At 39.6% G+C, this 19,063-nt stretch overlaps 1 protein-coding gene across 2 annotated transcripts in view; it reads right to left on the reverse strand.

The window, feature by feature from the left end:
* The window catches only part of mpped2a (metallophosphoesterase domain containing 2a), a 92,395-nt gene that overhangs the window by 54,180 nt on the left and 19,152 nt on the right, over positions 1–19,063 (reverse strand). For both annotated transcript variants that reach the window (XM_012870784.3, XM_036129843.1), the window contains exon 3: positions 10,423–10,604. In XM_012870784.3, coding sequence (XP_012726238.1) covers positions 10,423–10,604 — 182 coding nt within the window. The remainder of the gene's footprint in view (positions 1–10,422; positions 10,605–19,063) is intronic.

The raw sequence follows: 19,063 nt of genomic DNA on the forward strand, positions 1-19,063 counted from the left end.
CGTGCAATAACTAATGTGCAATTATATTTAATACACTGTGCTATAATCCTGAAAGAAGTGACTTCTGCTGCTATTACACCTGAATATATATGTCAATACACATGTATATAAGTCACCGTGAATATACATAAGACGTCCTCTGTCTTATTTCTATTTCTATTTTGTATTGTTATTCTTATTTTCTTATCTACTTCTGTATATACCTGATGCACCTTGTCCTACTTTTTAAACCCATAGCGCTAAAATATTCTCACACAGAGCATTGGTTAAAACAGTAAATTGGAAACTATCTATCTATCTATCTAACTTATATAACGTTAGAGTTCAAAGCAAGTATATTAAAAGTGCAAACATCTTTTTTTTCCTTTTTTTAAGAAGGTTTTACATTGATAAGTCCCTCCGCGGTGTAGCAGGCTAAGCAGCTATGATACGGGGGACTCGGATTTGAATCCCATCAGGAAGGTGATCCGGATTAAAAACTCTGCCAAGTCTGAACGCATGTTGCAATGAATTGGTTTGGCATTTTCTCTTATAAATTATTGGAGTGTAAAAACTCAAGCCCTGTCCAGTAAAAGCAGAGAGGATTGTAAAACCCTAAACAGTGTATTCAGGTGGTCAACTTTCTTCTTTGGAGTAACTTCGTACAGAACCAACAGAACTAAATAAAATTCAATCTTATAGCTTTTCTACATCTGTGCGACACAGATGTAGAAATGACTAAAATGTGTATTTGTTCCCTTGCTACACTATACAGACGCTCTGTCTGCACTTACGAAGATGCATCAACCTCAGCAGGCCAAATGCTTAGACAGACGGACACAGCAAGGGGACGGCCATGTCTTTTGATTCATTCAAATAGTTATGGTTGAATAACGTGGCTTCTTGGGATTGTTTGCACAAGTTTTGCAAAGATAGCTATAGTTACGCATTATAATAAGTTAGCTTATACTATGTTGTGAGCCTTATTTTACAAGAAACCAGTTTGCAGTTTAGTAAACCTGCATTATCTCTGTTTCCATCACCAAAAACCTCGGGGCTTTTTCTGCAAAGATTCAATATGTTGTGTTATTGTCTGTTGCACCTATTATCAGATGAAACTTAACTTGTTGCTTGTAAAGTTTATCACATTAACACATTGCAATTCTGCCATCAGTGGAAGATTTTTTTCCCCATCAGCTGCCAGAAGATTAGGAATCAAGATAAATTTGGAATTTAAATTAGAGGCGACAACTGAAAATCTTGTGTGTGGTAGTGCGCCATCATCCCGATCTTAGAACGAATTAATGCCCAGCTAGGAAAATGTTATGGTCTTTAAAGTGCAAAAGGTTATATTCCCAGGTTATAATACCTAACTCACGCTAAGCATCGGGATTTACAGTAATAAAGGTGATCATGCATTCAATTCTAAGCCCAAGATGGTGAGGCATGTGAGAAGAAAAGAAACTACATTTTACACCTTTTCTTTCCAAAACCCATGCAATAAAATATTTGCCACACATTATTATACTAGATTTGGTACCTTTATTTGAAATAATTAACAGAACTTCACTGCATTGTTTAAAACAAATGTTATTTACTTTGAATCTGTCTGTATGATTGAATTAAATTTACTTTTTATAAAGTGCCTTGAGACTACATCTGTTGTGAATTGGAGGTAGATAAATAATCCGAATTTAATTAGATTTCCAGTATCGAGATAAACTAAAGAGAAAGAAAAATTACAGTTTCAAACCTGTTAAAATGTAATGTTCCCACAGGTTTTTGAACAAACTGAAGCTGTCAGTTTTCTCTGATTGTATGGACCACAGAGTGAAGCGGCCATATTACGTCATTTTGGCTTCCACGCCCCTCCGCGTGCCCAAAAGTTTACGCGCCGCACCTGCAGGATTTCTAACTATGTTGACAGTCTCACGCATCAAGGAAAAAACATGGCGGACGAGCAAGCGCTTCTTCTGGCGGAGGTTCGTAAATATAGACATCTGTATGATTTGGCCCCTAAAGATCACTGTGATCAACAAAGTGTTAACAATTCCCAAACAGAAATTGAAGTCACTCTTGGGAGAAGGAAAGTGGTTTAAATGTTGGAAACAACTGTGTTTTCTACTTCTAGAAATGTAGTATGCTTGGTGTAGGAGCACAACACTGCCCCCTAGAGTCTAGGAGAATAGTGCAGTAGCTCTTTTCAGAGGAAAAGTTGAACAGAGTATAGATACGGCAGACGTTGTGACGTCGTCTCATTACCGCACAGAATAAGATATGATAAGATTATTTTTATAACTCAGCCTTATCATCCAAATGTTGCTGTGGACTGCCAGCGCACGCACACACGCACAGGTAAATATTGGTTATCGGACATAACTGCAATATTAATATTGGATATCGATATCGGCCCAAATTTTCATATCGGAGCATTCCTAATGACTATCTAATCTTACACTGGCTAATGCCTTCTGGAAACATAAAAGGCACTTTGGCAGCAGAACATTTGCCATAATAACCTTAGAGAAATTTTGTTTTCAGAAATAGTTTTTTCTGGCTGTGTAATTTTGTCCTGGCACACACACACACACACAACTGCATGTTACATTGTTAGTTGGCCACTACACATTTTGCACAATAAAAAAGAAATATTTCTTTATTTATTTTTACTTCTATACCATGACCATACTAAAGCATTGCAGATCAACATCTGGACTGCTGACAAATTGACGTGATGGACTGTGGCGCTCATTTTCGTTAACTTGTAGTTTTGCAATTAACAAGCTAAACGCTTAACATTTGCAACAGCCAGGCATTAAAACTGATGCATATTAGAGTCTAGAAAATTGCATCTGCTTCCTCCTCTGGACAAAAGAAATAATAATACAATGAAAAATAGTCTAGCGTGTAGGCAGGTGAATTAATTGCAAAACTATTTTAAAATCAACAACGGCACTCACTGTTAAAGAAAAAAGCTTGAATGACAGCAAGATATTTCTTTCACCAATGTTTGCTGCTATATTGCACCATATGGCCATGGTCAGCAAAAAAAAAAAAAATAAGTTTTTAATACAAGCCAAGAGGGCAAATTGAATAAAATGCTCAATAAAGAGTCCAATAAGACCGATGTGTTCAGCACAAACCGTTTTGATTTACAATGACGAGAGAACAAAACGAGATGAGAGTGCACTGCTTTTGGTCTGCAGGTGGTCAAATTGAACAAAAACTAATAGAAAGTGAGAAAGAGAAAAAATATCCGACAAAAAAACCCCCCACACAGGGTCAATAAATATAACATCTACCACGTCCAAAGTCAGTGTGAAACGCAGGAAATGAAAGAATAAAAGCTCCCTGGTCTACAGGTTTCATTTCTGCTCCTCTAAATGAGTTCTTGTTGCATCTGAGGATCATAAATTCCAGCAAAACGTTAAATGAAAACACACTAACTGAATCACGCGTCCATTTCCACGCCAACATCAGTCTCTCCGCCACCCCCTCCACCCCCATCCCCCCCCACAGGGAACCTCTACGGATCTTTATCACCTCAGAGAAACGTCTCTGCGTTAAGATGGAGAGATCCGTCTACAATTTTCTTTTTCCTCTTGCAAAGAGAAAAAAGAAAAAAGAAAGCAAAAAAAACTGTGCAGAATGTGAACTTGTGAAATGTTTTTTGTCACACCTCAGGAACAAAACAGACGTTTAAAAAATATATTTTCAATTAAAGTTTTATTGTCGGTGCAAGGCTAAAAATAACTCCTTTCCAAACCGGTTAAAAAAAGATCCGACATATCCTACATGAAATCACGCACGTTAAAGAGGTGACAATCTAAGAAAATTAATCTGTCATGCCTTCTCACACATCTCCAAATTAATCCTGGAGGAAATGTGACAAAAACAAATCAAATAAGGATTTTATATTTAGATCAGAAGCAGAAAAGAAGAAGAAAAAAAAAAAGATTAAGATGTCAAACACCTGGAGTGTAACTATGTGCCTGGAGTTAATTTTCCTGCTACTTTAACAAACTTACCAAATAAATATCACAAACTAAGGGCTCGATTACTGGTTTCACAATTTACATCTCGTCTGGAGATATAAAGACGTCGAAAACACACGAAAAATGCAAACTTAAACAGGCACCAGCAATTTTCGAACCCCCGGGAAGAAAGAAAGACCTCCGTTTGAATCTAAAAGCAGGAGATCAGAGTCAGAGCGGCATCATCAGATAAGCCGGGTCACGGGGAAGCTTACTCCGCTGCATCGATCTGCACTGATCTCCTCCAAGAGGCCAAACAGGAGTCAATCTCTCAGACAAACTGTTGTCTTCTCGGGAGTTTAAGAGACATGAAAGGAGAAACACAAACGCATCTAGAACCGCCGGCAGCACAGGTAGCAGATCATGCATTTTCAGTTTTGCCGGTTTCAGTGGCAGTTCCTCTTTTATCCAGGAAATGCAAGAGATTTGGTTAAATACAGCACCTCCCAGAAGGTATTAATATTCTTTGATCTTTTTCCACATTTTGTTGCTGGTTTTTGTTGGGGTTTTAAACGATGGACCAACACGGAGCAGCGCATCATTGTGTAGTAAAAAAGGAAAATGCTAAATGCCTTCTGTAGACTTAAATAATAAAAGCTGCCTGATTCTGCTACTCTAACCCTCTTGGGATGTTTCTAAGCAAGCCTCACATCTAGACACGTAGATTCTTGCTCAACCTTCTTTTGTAAGTGTCAGATTTGATGGAGATTTACTGAAGAGGGTTTTTTGCTGGTTTTGCCTGCATCTCTCACTTGGATCCAGGTCTGCCGGGATTTCCTGCCGTGAATTTAGCGTCGTCTACCTTCCCTGCAACTCTATCCGAGCTTCTATGTTTCTGCTAAAGTAGAGCACCCCCACAGCACGATGCTGCCACCACCATGTTTCACTGTGTGTTCCTGGTCGTGTTCAGGCCAGTGGTCCGAGGTAACCAACGATCTGCAGAGTCGGTCATGACAGACCTCCAAACTTCATGTGGTCTTCAGACCACCAATCCGTGCCGATCTCGGACTGACCTTGGATCAGTTAACCGTGCCGAGCTTGGTTCTAACGGCCGTTTACACATCACGCTAGCACGGTTCCTCGCCTCCTAGTGACGATCTGCGGTACTACTGCTCTCTAAGGTTGAAGGAGGGAATCAAGCAAATAAAAATGGCGCCGCCCATAACATTCAGGAAGTTATGCTTGATTATTATTGTGATACTTGGTTGTTTGTGGAGAGTCAGGCGAAGAAAGCAACCTTTGGTGAATTTACTTGACAGAGTCGGCTTTTGGGACGTGGATAAGACAAACGAACGTCTAATAAGGATTTACAGACGCAGGGAACAACGACAGACGCTGAGGTTCATCACACTGCTAAGAAGAATCATCACTGGAAACTGTGTGGCACGGTAGGGAAGCTGGTATTTTTATGAATGTCTGAAATGTCAGCTGACTGTAAGGAGATGACGTGGTCTGCTCACACTGCAAAAAGAGAACTAAAAATAAGTAAAAAAAAAATTTTAATTAATGTATTTGCCCTTGATTTGAGCAGGTAAATAACATTATTTGCCAATAGAATTAGTATTTTTACCCCTAAAATAAGATAATTAGATATACTACACTTGAAATAAGGTGATGGAGATGAATTGTGAGCAGTTTAGAGACGGACGCTTCCTCTTCCAATGTGGCTGAGCACCAGAACACAAAGCAAGGTCCGTTAAAAAAACATCTGATGAGACAGAACACCTTTGTGGTGAATTACAGCAGAAACTGAGACCCTTGTGAAGAATCGAGAAGAGCTTAAGTTGTTATAGCTGCAGAGGTTGGACCAACATCATTATAATAAGGATATGAAGTCAATTAAGTTCATATGTGAGTCAAGGTAGGTGAGCAAATACTTTGGGCACCACAGTGAATTTGCTAGGCCCTCTTCACGGATTGTGGCAGACTGCAAACATGACTTCTTGATGCTTCCCCCCCCCCCACAGGCTTTCTTCTTGCAAATCTTCCACCCTGTCGTCTAAGTGGACGTCTTTAGAAGTTAATTTAAAAGGGTCTGAATACAGATGCATGCCATGCTTTTCCTCCCACTTCGCTCTTAGATTCTACTTTGTGTTAGCCTATCACATCGTATCCTGATAAAACACAATGGACTTTGATGTTAGTTTAAAGCAGAGGTGTCCAAAGTGCGGCACGGGGGGAAGCAGACAGACGGTTTTCAGCAGATTTTAACCCGACACAAAGTTGCACACAGATTTAAAATGTTCCTACAATGTAAAATGTACAATACGTTATTTAAATTTGATAGTGAGTAGTAGAGCTGAACAATTAATTGCATTTTCAATATAATCACGATTTTTGGCTATGTAACAATTAGGGAATTAGACACGTCCATTAGGTGTTGGTAAAATGTTTAAAGTGGGTTTGCCTCCACATGGAAGGGAAGACAGTTGCAGTAGTGAGATAATCTAACTTGTATTACTTGTTTTAGAGTTTATATAATCATACATAGCATTAAGTACAGTTTAATACATAGAATTGCTTGTTGGTTGCACTTTATGTTCAACAACGATCGATGTCCAAATCATCTAAAAGCTGTTCTCTTGAACAATATTCTGATTAATAGAAACATTAAAAGTTCTGGTTTTAAAAAGTCCTTGTTTACAAACATCTTTATTTGGAGGACATTTTTGTTGCTTGTGGTTAACGCAGAGAAAAGTCAAAATTGCAATTTTGGTTGAAATTAATCGTAGGCAGAACGCAATCATTTCATGAATTTAGATGCTATGGGTCTTTTAGCAACTAATCTGCACAGCGAGGAAACAAATTGATTTGTTGTTTGTATATGTTTAAAAAGACATGATAAATTAAACTGGGGAAAAAAAAAAAAAAAAAAAAAGAAAAAAAAAAAATCGCATTAAATCAAAAATATTAAGAAAAAAAAAAAAAATCGCACTTTGATTATTTTCCAAAATCGTTCAGCCCTAGTGAGTAGGTAAAGAGTAAACACTTTTACTCAAAAACAGACTTTGGCAAACCTAAGTGTCCCGCTCATCCTGGTCTCTGTTGCTGAAAAAATGTTTTTTGGCACATTGTCCAGGGCATCGAGCAGAAAAGCAGACCCAAAGCATAACCCTGTCTCCCCTGTTCTTTTGGGTCAGCAGTGGTTTTGGCCTTAGAGCTCTTCCACAGAGGCCCTTTCTTCTTGTTGCTGAATCATGAGCTCTGGCCCTAACTGAGGCCGGGTCAGGCCTGCAGAGCTTTAGCTGTTGTTCTGGGTCGTCCTTTGGAGTAATTTTGGTCGACCGGCCTCTCCTGGGAGAGATCCTCACCATTTCTCCATTTGTGGACGATGGCTCTAGCTGCAGTTCAATGGAGTCCCGAAGCTCTAGGAATGGCTTTTTAACCCTTTACACACCGACAGATTATCTGTTCTTGAATTTATTCAGAACAGATCATTGTACTTTTCTTTCCTTTTTGAGCTCTTTCAGCCTACTTCATGTTGCCAGACAGGTTCTACTTATTGGATTTCTTAAATTCACAGGTCTGGCTGTATCAGACCAGGGAAAGTGGACCAAAACTGGGTTTAATCACAATTAATTCATGATTTAACAAGACAGATAATCATGTTTTTCAATCAAAAGAGCATTTTTTAAATTCTGATAACCTTTATGATATTATCTGATGATCTGAATGGTCATTTTTCCAAAGCTCTGCTCATGCAGTTTGCATGAAAGGTAAAAAAAAACAAAAAAAAAAAACATCTTGAGCACAGAAAGAGACTAATTGATTAAACTACAAGATGGATGTGAGGAGTTTCTGAGTTTAAACAGGATTTTATAGTTTTCATTTCTGCCACAAAACTAGGTCAGAGTGTTTTCGGGGGGAAATGTTTCACTGCGACCATAAAACTCGACAGGGTGCAACTCTTTGATACGGACGGCGACCATTTTTAAAGAAGCGCCCCTTTAACGAGATTTTAAATGCTGGTAGCTGCTGATGTGATTTTTGCTGCTAGTAACATTGAGAGGTTCTTAAAATGAACCTACATGTCCACTTTGCTGGCAGTGGGAATTTTTGGCATGAACTCCAAAAACAACATGCATTGAATCAAGCATGAATATGCACGATGAAAGAGGAAAAAATAAGACATCTTAACCCCAAATCTCGACTGAATCCGAAGAGAAGTTGCAGCTTCTTTGTATCATTATCAGTTTTATTTTATTTATTTCTGCACCATCAGGTACCGTGTCTGCGTTCTTCTGTGTTTATTATTAGAAACTACAGGTCTACGGTGTCCAGATGTGAAAAATCTGAATTTTCCAGATGTGGATTTTCTGTCTGGGCCATGTTAAATGTTTACTGTAAATTTACAGACCGCAAATCGGTAGAAAAAAAACCAAGCAAAAACAATAACTGTGGAGTGTGTTGTTCTGGGTTTCATTAGCCTCAGTGTGGCTTATGAAGCTGAACCAAAAAAAATTTGATTAATCGCTATTTATTCATGATTTAACACTAAAGGCAGTTACTTTTTCACACAGAGAAAAGGTTAATTTGGAACGTTTTTTCTACCAATAAATGAAATCCTCTTTTATGAACTGCTTTTAGGATTTAATCCTGGTTGTTTTTCCTCTGATATGAAAATGTGTTTAGTGATAAAAACCTTTTCTTTTTTTTTCACAGCTACATGTTTAGAAAATTAGAAGTGATAAAGTCTTATTTTCGTTTGCAATTAAACAAACATGACTGTCACTACATTCTGGTTATACAAACAACTGAAATCGAAACTTTTTTTTTTTAATATCGTGATTATGGCGTCGCTGAAGAAAACTCAAAATGCTACCAAAATTTAGAATATCATAATGATCTGCAAAGGCCGTATGAGCATTTTGCATCCATAAAACCCAGCAATGCCACCTGATGCCTCATGCCAGCCGCATGATGCAGTAATCTGTGCAAAGGATTCCACCAAGTCTGAGTGCAATGGACATTTCAAATTATTTGTTTGCGGTATAAATTTTTTTTACTTGGTCTGAGGAAATAATATTCTGAGATAATTTTTGAGTTTTCTTCACTGTACGCCCAAATCAGCGATATTAAACAAATAAAAGGCTTCGATCAATTTGTAAGAATCCATAATTATGACATTTCATGTTTTTTAATTGCATTCGAAATAAAAGCTTTATCCTTTCTAATTTTCTTGGACAGTCCTGTACTTCTTCCTTCCTTTATCCTGACAGAGTTCCTCCGAGGCGCCACAAGCCAGAGGAGAAACTCTGGGACCAAATGCCTCACACAGATCCCACCCACAGCACGGGGCCAGAAAGAGAGAGAGAGGTCAAAGGTTAACTGAGGCAGGGTGTAAGGTCAGTAGGGTTAAACTGGACACTTTAGCAGACCAGCTGGCTGGGTCAACAGGGAAAGCAGTTCTTGTGTGGTCTGGCTGCCAGGAAGACGCGCACCTTGTGGCTGTGGCTCTTCCTTCTGCTCATTACACTGCAAAAAGGGATCTAAAAACAAGTAAAATGTTCTTAAAGTTAATCTATTTGTCCTTGATTTGAGCCAGTAAATAAGACTATTTGCCAATGGAATGAGTATTTGTACCCCTAAAATAAGATAATTAGACACCCTGCACTTGAAATAAGATGGAGATGAATTGTTCCTATTTTAAGTGGAAAAATCTTATTCCATTGGCAAATAGTCTTATTTATCTGCTCAAATCAAGGACACGTAGAGTAATTTCAAGAGAATTTTACTTATCAGTGAGAATGCTATGCAGCATTCTCACTTATTGTTTTCCCGTTTTTCTTTATTATTATTATTCCGTCGGCGTCTAACTACTCCCGCATATTTCAACCGATTTCAACAATTTTGGTATCAAAACGTTCGGCTCGTTCCCGGCATGACTGCTATATCTCATGGTTATGCTAACTTTTATTCTTTTTAAAATATTTCACTTTTTGTGCGAATTTTTTATTTTTTTTTTAATGGCTGTTCCCATTGAAATCAGTGCAAATTGATACAAATTCCTTCAAATTATTCACATTGTTCAAATTCCTTCAAATTTTTCAAATTCCTTCACATTTTTTTCAAATTCTTCAAATTCCTTCAAATTTTTCAAATTCCTTACATTTTTTCAAATTCTTCAAAATTTTCAATTTCTTCAAATCCCTTCAAATTCTGCAATTTTTTTTTTAAATTCTTCAACTCTGATTTCAATGTTTTTCAGCTACTTTTTCTCTGCTGCAGGGATCTTCTGCATCTTCTGCTCAAATCATTCTGCAGATTAGCATTCTCACTCGCTGTTACGCAGGAACAGCTTTTTCTAGTTTTTAGTTCTGTTTTTGCAGTGTACAGACAAAGGCCAACGCGACGTGTGCGTCCAGTTAGCTAGCAGGTAGCCCAGTGTGTGTGTTTGGCGGTTTCCTACCTAGCCAGTCGTTGAACTTCTTGACCTCGGACGGCAGGCCAAGCTCCGTGAAGTCGCCCATGTGGAGCAGCACGTCGCCGTAGGGCATCTGGATGCCGTCCGTGCGCGAGTGCGTGTCGGAAACACACACGAACCTGGTGTGTCCCGCCGGCTTTGGAGTGTCATAAGGAATGGGGTCTACCCTGCGAGGACAGAGAGGAGGAGGAGGAGGGTTGAGACACTGTGCCTTAGTGGCCAAATTAAACCTTTTTTGTTATTTTTATATATATATATATATATATATATATATATATATATATATATATATATATATATATATATATATATATATATATAAAAATATAAAAAACAGGATTCCCAAAGACAAAATTCCAAAACCTTTCCAACTTTTCAGGAAATCACAACATAAAAAGGGAGACAGAGGCAGTTAAGAGAGGGACGGACAAACTGACCGATGCAGGGATGGACAAACTACACGGACAGATTAATGAAGGAATGCATGAATGGATGGATCGGCATGAGGCCGGATAAAGACGCACTGACTGCATGCATAGGTTGATGGATGGATATGCAGGTTAAACGACAAATGCATGAATGGATGATGAGCAGATTTATAGATGTACTTGGACATGTGGACGGACAGACCGGCAGGCGCAGGACATCAAATAAAGTCTGCATGAAAACCAAATTTTTCAAACCTCTCCAATTATCCAGACCTTGACACTTCTCTAACTAAATTAAGAGCGTCCGCTACGGGGTCTAGTTCTGTTCGTTAAAGTCAGGAGAATTCAATCAGAGGTTAGAAAATCTAAATTCATAAAAGCATTTACAGTCATATTCAATAAATTAGTATATGCATTTCTAACAGGCTTGTTGGTCAGATTAAAAGTACCTTTTGAAAAAATTAAAAACAACCTTTAAGCTGGTATTAAACATGCCTTTACTTAAACTCACATTTCTGCATGAAAAATGTTTATTGGATTGGTCTGATACAATATTTTAATCTTAAATGCTGGATTTGTATTAGCTGGAGGTGGGAAAGAAAATCCTGATTAACATAAATAAAGACTTAAAACATCACTCTGTGTAAAACTGTATGACGTGGATGTCAATAATATTCTAATTTATTGAATATGACTGTTTTACACTGACAAAAAGTTGAAAAAAATAAATAAATGATGTTTTATGAGTGTAAAGTTTCCTGCTTATTTTCTTTTTATTCCTGCCTTTGTTTGACGGTCTTGGCTAGAATTACATTAAGGAAAGACTTGTGAATTTAAACAGCACAAGGCAGGAAAAAAGCAGGACAATTTGTTGTGCTAAAATAAATCTAACCCTCGACAGAATAACACATCCCGGGAACCAAAATCCATCTTATGAAAAATAAGCATTTAAACCAATAATGTGGCTGATTAGTGCTCAAAAGAGGGGGCAATGCTTTTAATTTTTTTTTTTCCCCTGGCATAAAATTGGCAAAACAGACAGTGAATCAAAGCATGGCGTGTACTTACAATCCATTATCTAAAAAGAAAAAGAAAAACTCAAGTCTGTGTAAAAAAGAAAAAAAAAGCTCTTTAATGGAGGCTTTTTTTGTTTGCAGGGGGGGGGGGGAAGCCCAAGAAAACGCTTCACTGTTTCAGGCTGAAAGCAGAGAGAAAAAGGAAGAGAGGAAAAAAAAAAAAAAAATCATCTCGTCTGTAATTGAAGTCTACAACGTGCAATCCTCCAGCACTCTGCCTCTACGCCATTATTTCATTAGAAGGGATGTCACTCTGCCGACAAAAATCAGACACATAATCAACCCTGCAATCTCCGCCGTGACGAGCTCGCACAAACACACACGGAGGCGACTCTAATGCGCGTCCAGAGATGGCACGAAAACAAGCGGATGAAATCCAAAAGGTTTCAGGCTGAGGGCGGCCATTAAAAAGAGAAACAAGACACTTTTCCTTTCCTCGGGAAAACGCACCCCCCCCCCCCACACACACATCCAAGGACAAGATTGCAGAGGAAGCTTAATTCTGGGCCCAATTTTCACATTTCTGCAACATTTCGTGACGGCTATTATACACGGAGCGCGAACGGGAAGTAGATTCTAACAACGAGGTGAAAATGTCACGTTTAAAAAAAAAGACGACAGGAGCTGAAAGTCAGCAGCAAACGTCTAAGATGTGCAGCCGACTTCTTTATCTGTGAAAACCCCCAGAACGGTCCGGCTTAGAAACAGGCAGCGACTCTGATCCAGAAGAGTCCAGCATGGAACCAAAGGATGAACTTCTTGAGTTGCAGCAGGAAGTCCAGTCTCTTTCTCCAGCTCAGGTCCCTTGAAAGGGTGGTTCCTAGGAAGCAGAGGTGTTGCTGAGGGTGGAGAGGGGAGGCAAACTCGTCCATAGAGGTCGACCGATATTTGTGTTTATTCCCTCTATCAGTCGATACTTGCGTCAGTTCGCAAATCCATTATCTAAAAACTTCTGCTGGACCTCCAGCTAACGAGCTGCCGCCGCTGTGCTTGTGTTCGTTCCCATGGAGAACCATGTATGCACATAAAAATAATTACCAATCGGTACACGTTCAGCATCATTTCTCCTCCTTTTCTTCATTGAACTAAGATCTTTTCTTTTATATTGAACTAACTTACTAGGTTTATTGTTGTTAGTGCGTACTCCAGGCTGCCTTACATGAATGCACTTCTAGTTTAGACATTACAGTCAGGCAGTCTGGTAGACAGCTCAGGGGTCCTATCAGGTAGTGACCACTGAGCTATATAATACACTGGAGTGCTGATTTTGCCGAAAAACTGAAGTCACTGGCCGCCATCTTGCTACTCCCTACTCTCACAGAATCCCACAGGATTTGGTTGCAACAACAAGCAGTTTTCTGGTTGTTTGAAAACGTTTCACAGGTAATTCTACAGTCAGTGGATGTACTAACACCATCAACTACTAGGAAATTAGGTGCTGAAATATTTTACATGTTATTCATATTAAATATATATATGTATATATAAGTATGTGTATATGTATATATGTATATATATATGTATACAAATATGTAAATATATGTTTTTGTATATTGTTATTTATATATTTATAAATGTTAAACATATATATTTAAATGAATAAAATGCAAAATATTTCAGCACATGACTTTCTCAGTACTTGATATTTTTAGAACATAACATAAAACTATATGGCATTTGACATTTTAAAAGTCTTAAGCCCCCCCCTGAACGTGAGAAAATCCTCGTTATTCGATGCTGTAGCGCACATATTCCCTAGTTACTGAGGGGAAATAGGGAGTACCAATATGGCGGCTGGTGGCTTCAAAGCGACTCGTTCAAAACAGATGGTGATTAGCACTCCAGTGTATAATATAGCTCAGTGGTAGTGACACAGTGTACCGTAATGCTCCTAATATCTATTGAGAGGAGCGGCTTCATTGCTAACCAAAGTCGTACTTACACATTTTAACAGATTTCTGAGCTCATTGTACCACATAAAATCAGTCGGTAAGCACAACGGTGATCATATATAAAAGGTGCACCGTCAATTTTTGAGAAAATTTAAGGATTTGCGGTACCTTTCCAATTGCGGCCTGAAGCTGATCAGTAATATTAGGCTGTTTAAACCCAAGTTTTGAGACTTGTGTAACATTTGTTATCATTGTAATTTTTTTTTTCATGTATATGAAGGACGAGAATAAATAATAAACATCTGTAAACGCGTTTCCACACCTGGAAAATTATCAAAGCGATTTCCAAACTTTTCCAAACTGCAAAGAAACCGTGTGCGATTCGGTTTTCTCCCACATCTGTGTTGGGAGGAGGCAAAACAACTGCACTAAAAAAAAAATATTGTGATTTCCAAATCCTGCTGTCTTGAGTCTGCCATGTGGAACTAAAATTTCCTGAGGAGAAAGATGCTTCTTCATCGATTACAGGAGAAAGTTCACCGTTAATCCTTTAAATGCGTCCAAACTGACTTCAAATCAACAGTATGGCGGCTGGACGTTGAATCTGAATGAATGAAGCAACCAAAGTTGCCACATGTTAAACATGCAGGATTTGTCCGCCGTACGAGTCCTGCATGTTCTCGTCTGCAGCTGCACACGCTCCACGTTCAGTATTCACATGAGTTTCTCTTGTTTTACACTCCTGAGGAACGTTTTTTTTTTTTTGCTTTGTTCTCCCACACGGGTACAAAGCAGGCCTGCATGGCATATTAGCAATCTGGAACATGGGAGACGCAGCAGAAGAGATAATGATATTTACTGCCGACAGTGTGCAACAAAAACAGGACTCCGTGCACGGGCACAAACATGCGCGCGAGCTCGCGTCCCTCTAAGCCAAGCAAGAGTGGCGCGTACATTGCAGAGAAGCTGCTGATTAGATTTGGAGCTCTGTGGTGCCTGGACGCCGCGCGGCTTTAAAGGATTCGACAGTTCTCTTCATGGAGGAGGCATGAATGCAGAACCCCATGGGACGAAAAAACAGGCACAAACGTGCTCGTGTATATAAGCATATCTCACACACACACACACACACACACATGCATATTAAAACAAAGGCAGGAGAAAGACAATCTCCTTCTCCTCCCCTTTCCTTTGAGATTTAATCCACCCGGAGAATGTAAGTAAATACCAGCAGCCCCTATCAATTAGAGCAAGCTCAGGCCAAGAAACCTTCATGATGGTAATGCATTGGTCTCTCTCACACGCAACGCTGAGACACAGAGCGCCCCAGTCTTCCTGTTAACATATGACTGTAACAACCCGAGCTTCACTGGAAATGTATACAGGAGTTCAGGAGTTCAGCGGCGCAGCAGAGGCCTCTGATCTTTTGTAAACGGAGACAGTGAAAAGGAAAAAAAGTCCTCCTGCAGCTCCAGCCGCAGGTAAAAGAATATCCTCCGGTGACAGAGAGGGCCGCGTTAGCATGACGGTTCGCGTTAACGTGTCTGAGCCTCGCCGTGACATCGGCACAGGAGAGAGCCTGCCGAGGGAAGCGATGAAGGGGGAGGGACGCGAAATCGCCCGAGCGAGGGGAAGGGGGAACGCCGTGAAGCTCTGCAATCCACCGTGACACCGGAGCAGACACACAGACGGAGGTCTGTGGCTGCAGAAGGATCTGCTCGGAGAACAAAATGGCTTTTCATCCTTGAGCAGAGAAACATGGAGGGGGGGGGGGGGAAAACTTCTGCTCACCTTTAGCTGCAACGGCAAAAAAAAAAACTCTCCACATTTCAGCTCGACTTGATAACATGAAGAGGAGGTAATAAGCTGTTTTAGTCAGGTGTGCTGGAGCAGAGGCACATCTAGAACATGGAGGACCAGGATAGCTAGTTGTTACTCCTTTAAAAAGGTGAAGCAGAAAGAAGGTCCCAGGTCTGAATCCCAGGCTGAGATTTTTTCGGCATGGAGCTTGCATGTTCTCCATGTGCAAGCTTGGATTCTCTCCGGGTACTCCGGCTTCCTCCCACAGCCCAAACGTTTCACTGTTGGGTGTGTGTAGACCAGGGGTGTCAAACTCATTTCTATATGGGGCCACTTTGGCGTCATGAAGTCATTAAAAGGGCCGGTTGCACGTGTATAGATGATACTTTTCATTTCATAATTTCATTCCAGTTCACGTAGAACAGGGGTGTCAAACTCATTTTGGTTTAGGGACCGCATACAGATTAATCTGATCTCAAGAGGGCCACACGAGTAAACTCATTGCAAGATTAAATAGAACTAATGAATGTGGACTTGTTGTTGATTTTTATATCAAGTTAATTTCACTTTTACACAATATATTATGAATAACCTCAGCGTTTTTAAGAAAATTATGTGCAATTTCAACAATACTTTTACTCAGTTAAACATTTACTTATGCATTATGCATAAGAACTCCCATTCCAGTTCACTAGAAGTATAAAAAATGCACAGTAACATAAAAATAGCAACCTTAGGCCCAGTTAATGCAGTTTATCTGCAAGAAAAGTTGATATTGGGGTGAGTTACACTTACAGGAGGAACAGTTTTAGCCACTTTATACACTTTAAAAAGGATATATACCTCTAGTTTATGACATGATATGCCCTTTTTTTTTGGTTCTTGATGGCCGGATAATTTACCTTGACGGGCCGGATTGGGCCCGCGGGCCTTGAGTTTGACACCCGTGGCATAGACGCTTGTCCTGTGATAAACAGGCGACCTGACCCGGGTGTAGCCCTCCTCTCACCCCAATGACTGCAAGTCAGAGGTGGCAGCTCCCCCGTCAGTTTTTAAATTGTTTTTGCTCCTGTGAAGCACGGTCTGTGCAAAGGAACATGGCTTTGAAACTCTTGCCAAGTCAAAAAGCTTCTTGCCTAAACTTGCCCACCGCTTTAGTACTAAAATTGACACATCTGGAACTGTGACAGGGCTGGAAGTTCATTTCACTAAAACAAACAGCGGGGAGGATAAAAGGAGGTAAAGAGAATCTCCAAAGCTCAGTGTTAAACAACTGCAGCAAAGAGTGGCGCCTCTTATGGTCACCAAGACTGAGATCTTAAATGGAAATGTTAAAATATTAAAGACTAATATATAGTTGCTGTTTAGGAAAAGCATTGCATGCCCTCTGTTAAGTACGGTGGAGGATCCGCGTTGCTGCGGGGTTTTTTTTGCACACTTTATTACATGAACGTCACTGATAAAATGTATGTAGTTGGTAAAAGAAAGTAAAAAAATTTATGAATGATTTATTGCACAGAGCAGAAAGACCAGAGTTAAAAGTTTGACGACTGGCAGAACAGTTATGGCGCGCATGCCTAATAGAAAAGTAGATTGAATAATGGTGGAAAGGGGTCAAAATTGAGCCTGGGCGGTACAGCAGGAGGGATGGAGGATATGTCTCTGATGTCTGTAGGAGGATATTTCATTAGACTGAGCAGGCTTGTTTCTGTCCGTTTCTCTGGATACTAAAGCTCTTTCCAAGAACAATAATGCGCCTCTTCGCTGACCGAGCTGGTTGGAAGCTGCCGTTTTAATTCCTGAAACTGTTCAAAGTTTAAACATACACAAGGGTATTAAAAAAGATCCATCGTAGTCAAAGCAAATATTTCAAGTAAGGAAATTAAAATACTTGCGACTAGCGTACAGTCTTGTGGTTTCTCATGGCGTCTGCAGCTTACATTGTAATTTGATACCGTGATTGGCTAAAACCCAACCTTTGGTGTTGCTTCGTCCAATCAGCTTGGAGAGTTCTGCTCCTTTCCCCAAATAGATTCAATAACAGTTTCCAGATTAATAATGTGCAGAACGTAGAGTGCTGCACATTATCAATCCGGCTGACCAGGTTAGTCTGAATGTAATTTGGCTTTGAACCAGCAAAAACCAAGTATTGCTTTTATAAATACAACACACCAAAAATGACAGCGTTCTCATAGCTTAGAATTAGTATTATAGTTTATAAATACATAGGTGTCGATCCACCCACTAGGAGGCGCCACGTTACGTCGCTATTTCTGATTTCAACAGCCAAAAGGAACCAAACTTGTCAGCCATGTACGCTTTTCCTCTATCAGTCTTCTTTATCAAGACGTGCTGTCGGTGGAGGAGTATAAACAAGCAAAGACGACCGTAGATCATCCTATTTGCCGCTTTCTTTTGAAATTGAGGACCATTCATACTCATTGATCAGCGAGAGGGACGAGAAAGTAACCAAGAAAAGAAAAAGTAGTAATAACTGGGAGAAAACAAGAGTCTATATCGGCGTAGCTATTATTACCAGGTGGAAATAATTCATGAGGAAGCAGGGATTTAAAATACATGCAGAGTTTGCAGGCTTTCTGTAAGTCATGTTTTTTTGGACTCATTTCTGAACATGCAGTCGCTTATTTGGGCTCTAAGATCAGCGACGATAAACACAAGTTACTTTAGAAAAATCAACAAATAGATCAAGCACACTTGGCAACAGTGCCAAAAACCATTGCACACGACAACTGTAGCTATTAGCAGTAGCTTAGTGTCGTATACATGGGGGACATGTTGACAGTGTCACATTATGACACTCCCCAGGTTCTGTAGCTGAACACTATTCGGATTCAAGCACCTGGCATGCTGAGGGGAGTGAATTTTCAGTGCAGTCGGTTCAGTGTGGCAAGAGGTTATGTGCTGTTATTGCTGGGCCATTCATGGGATATTTTTACCAGCAGCACAGCAGATGTGCAGTTTTGCACAGCATATGCAAGCTGTGCTCCTCATGCGCTGGAAATTTTTTGACACATCCAAGAAGATCTGTAAAAATCTGGCAACTAGTGGACAAACTGTGTATGCTAGAGTGCCAAATGTGTATCAAAGCGATGCAGCAATGTTTTTTTTTTTTTTTTTATCTGTGTACGCCCTTGAAATGAAAAAGCAGATACACAATAGTGTGACTTTGGATATTTTAAAAGAAATTGATTCATGTGCAAAACACATGCAGTCTACATAAGTTAAAGGGTTAAATCACTCACTATTGCTGCAATATACTCTAAATAGACTAGATCTAGTCTATTGGTTTTATCTCAACAGGAACAATTGTTTGTACAATTGTGACTGGAATCAGCTGAATGTAAATTTGTTCACATTCACGCACTCTAGCAACAAATAACGGTTTATAATTTTCTGGAAGAATATTTTC

Source organism: Fundulus heteroclitus, unplaced genomic scaffold (genome assembly GCF_011125445.2).
Source record: "Fundulus heteroclitus isolate FHET01 unplaced genomic scaffold, MU-UCD_Fhet_4.1 scaffold_232, whole genome shotgun sequence".
In the NCBI taxonomy this organism is placed as follows: domain Eukaryota; kingdom Metazoa; phylum Chordata; class Actinopteri; order Cyprinodontiformes; family Fundulidae; genus Fundulus; species Fundulus heteroclitus.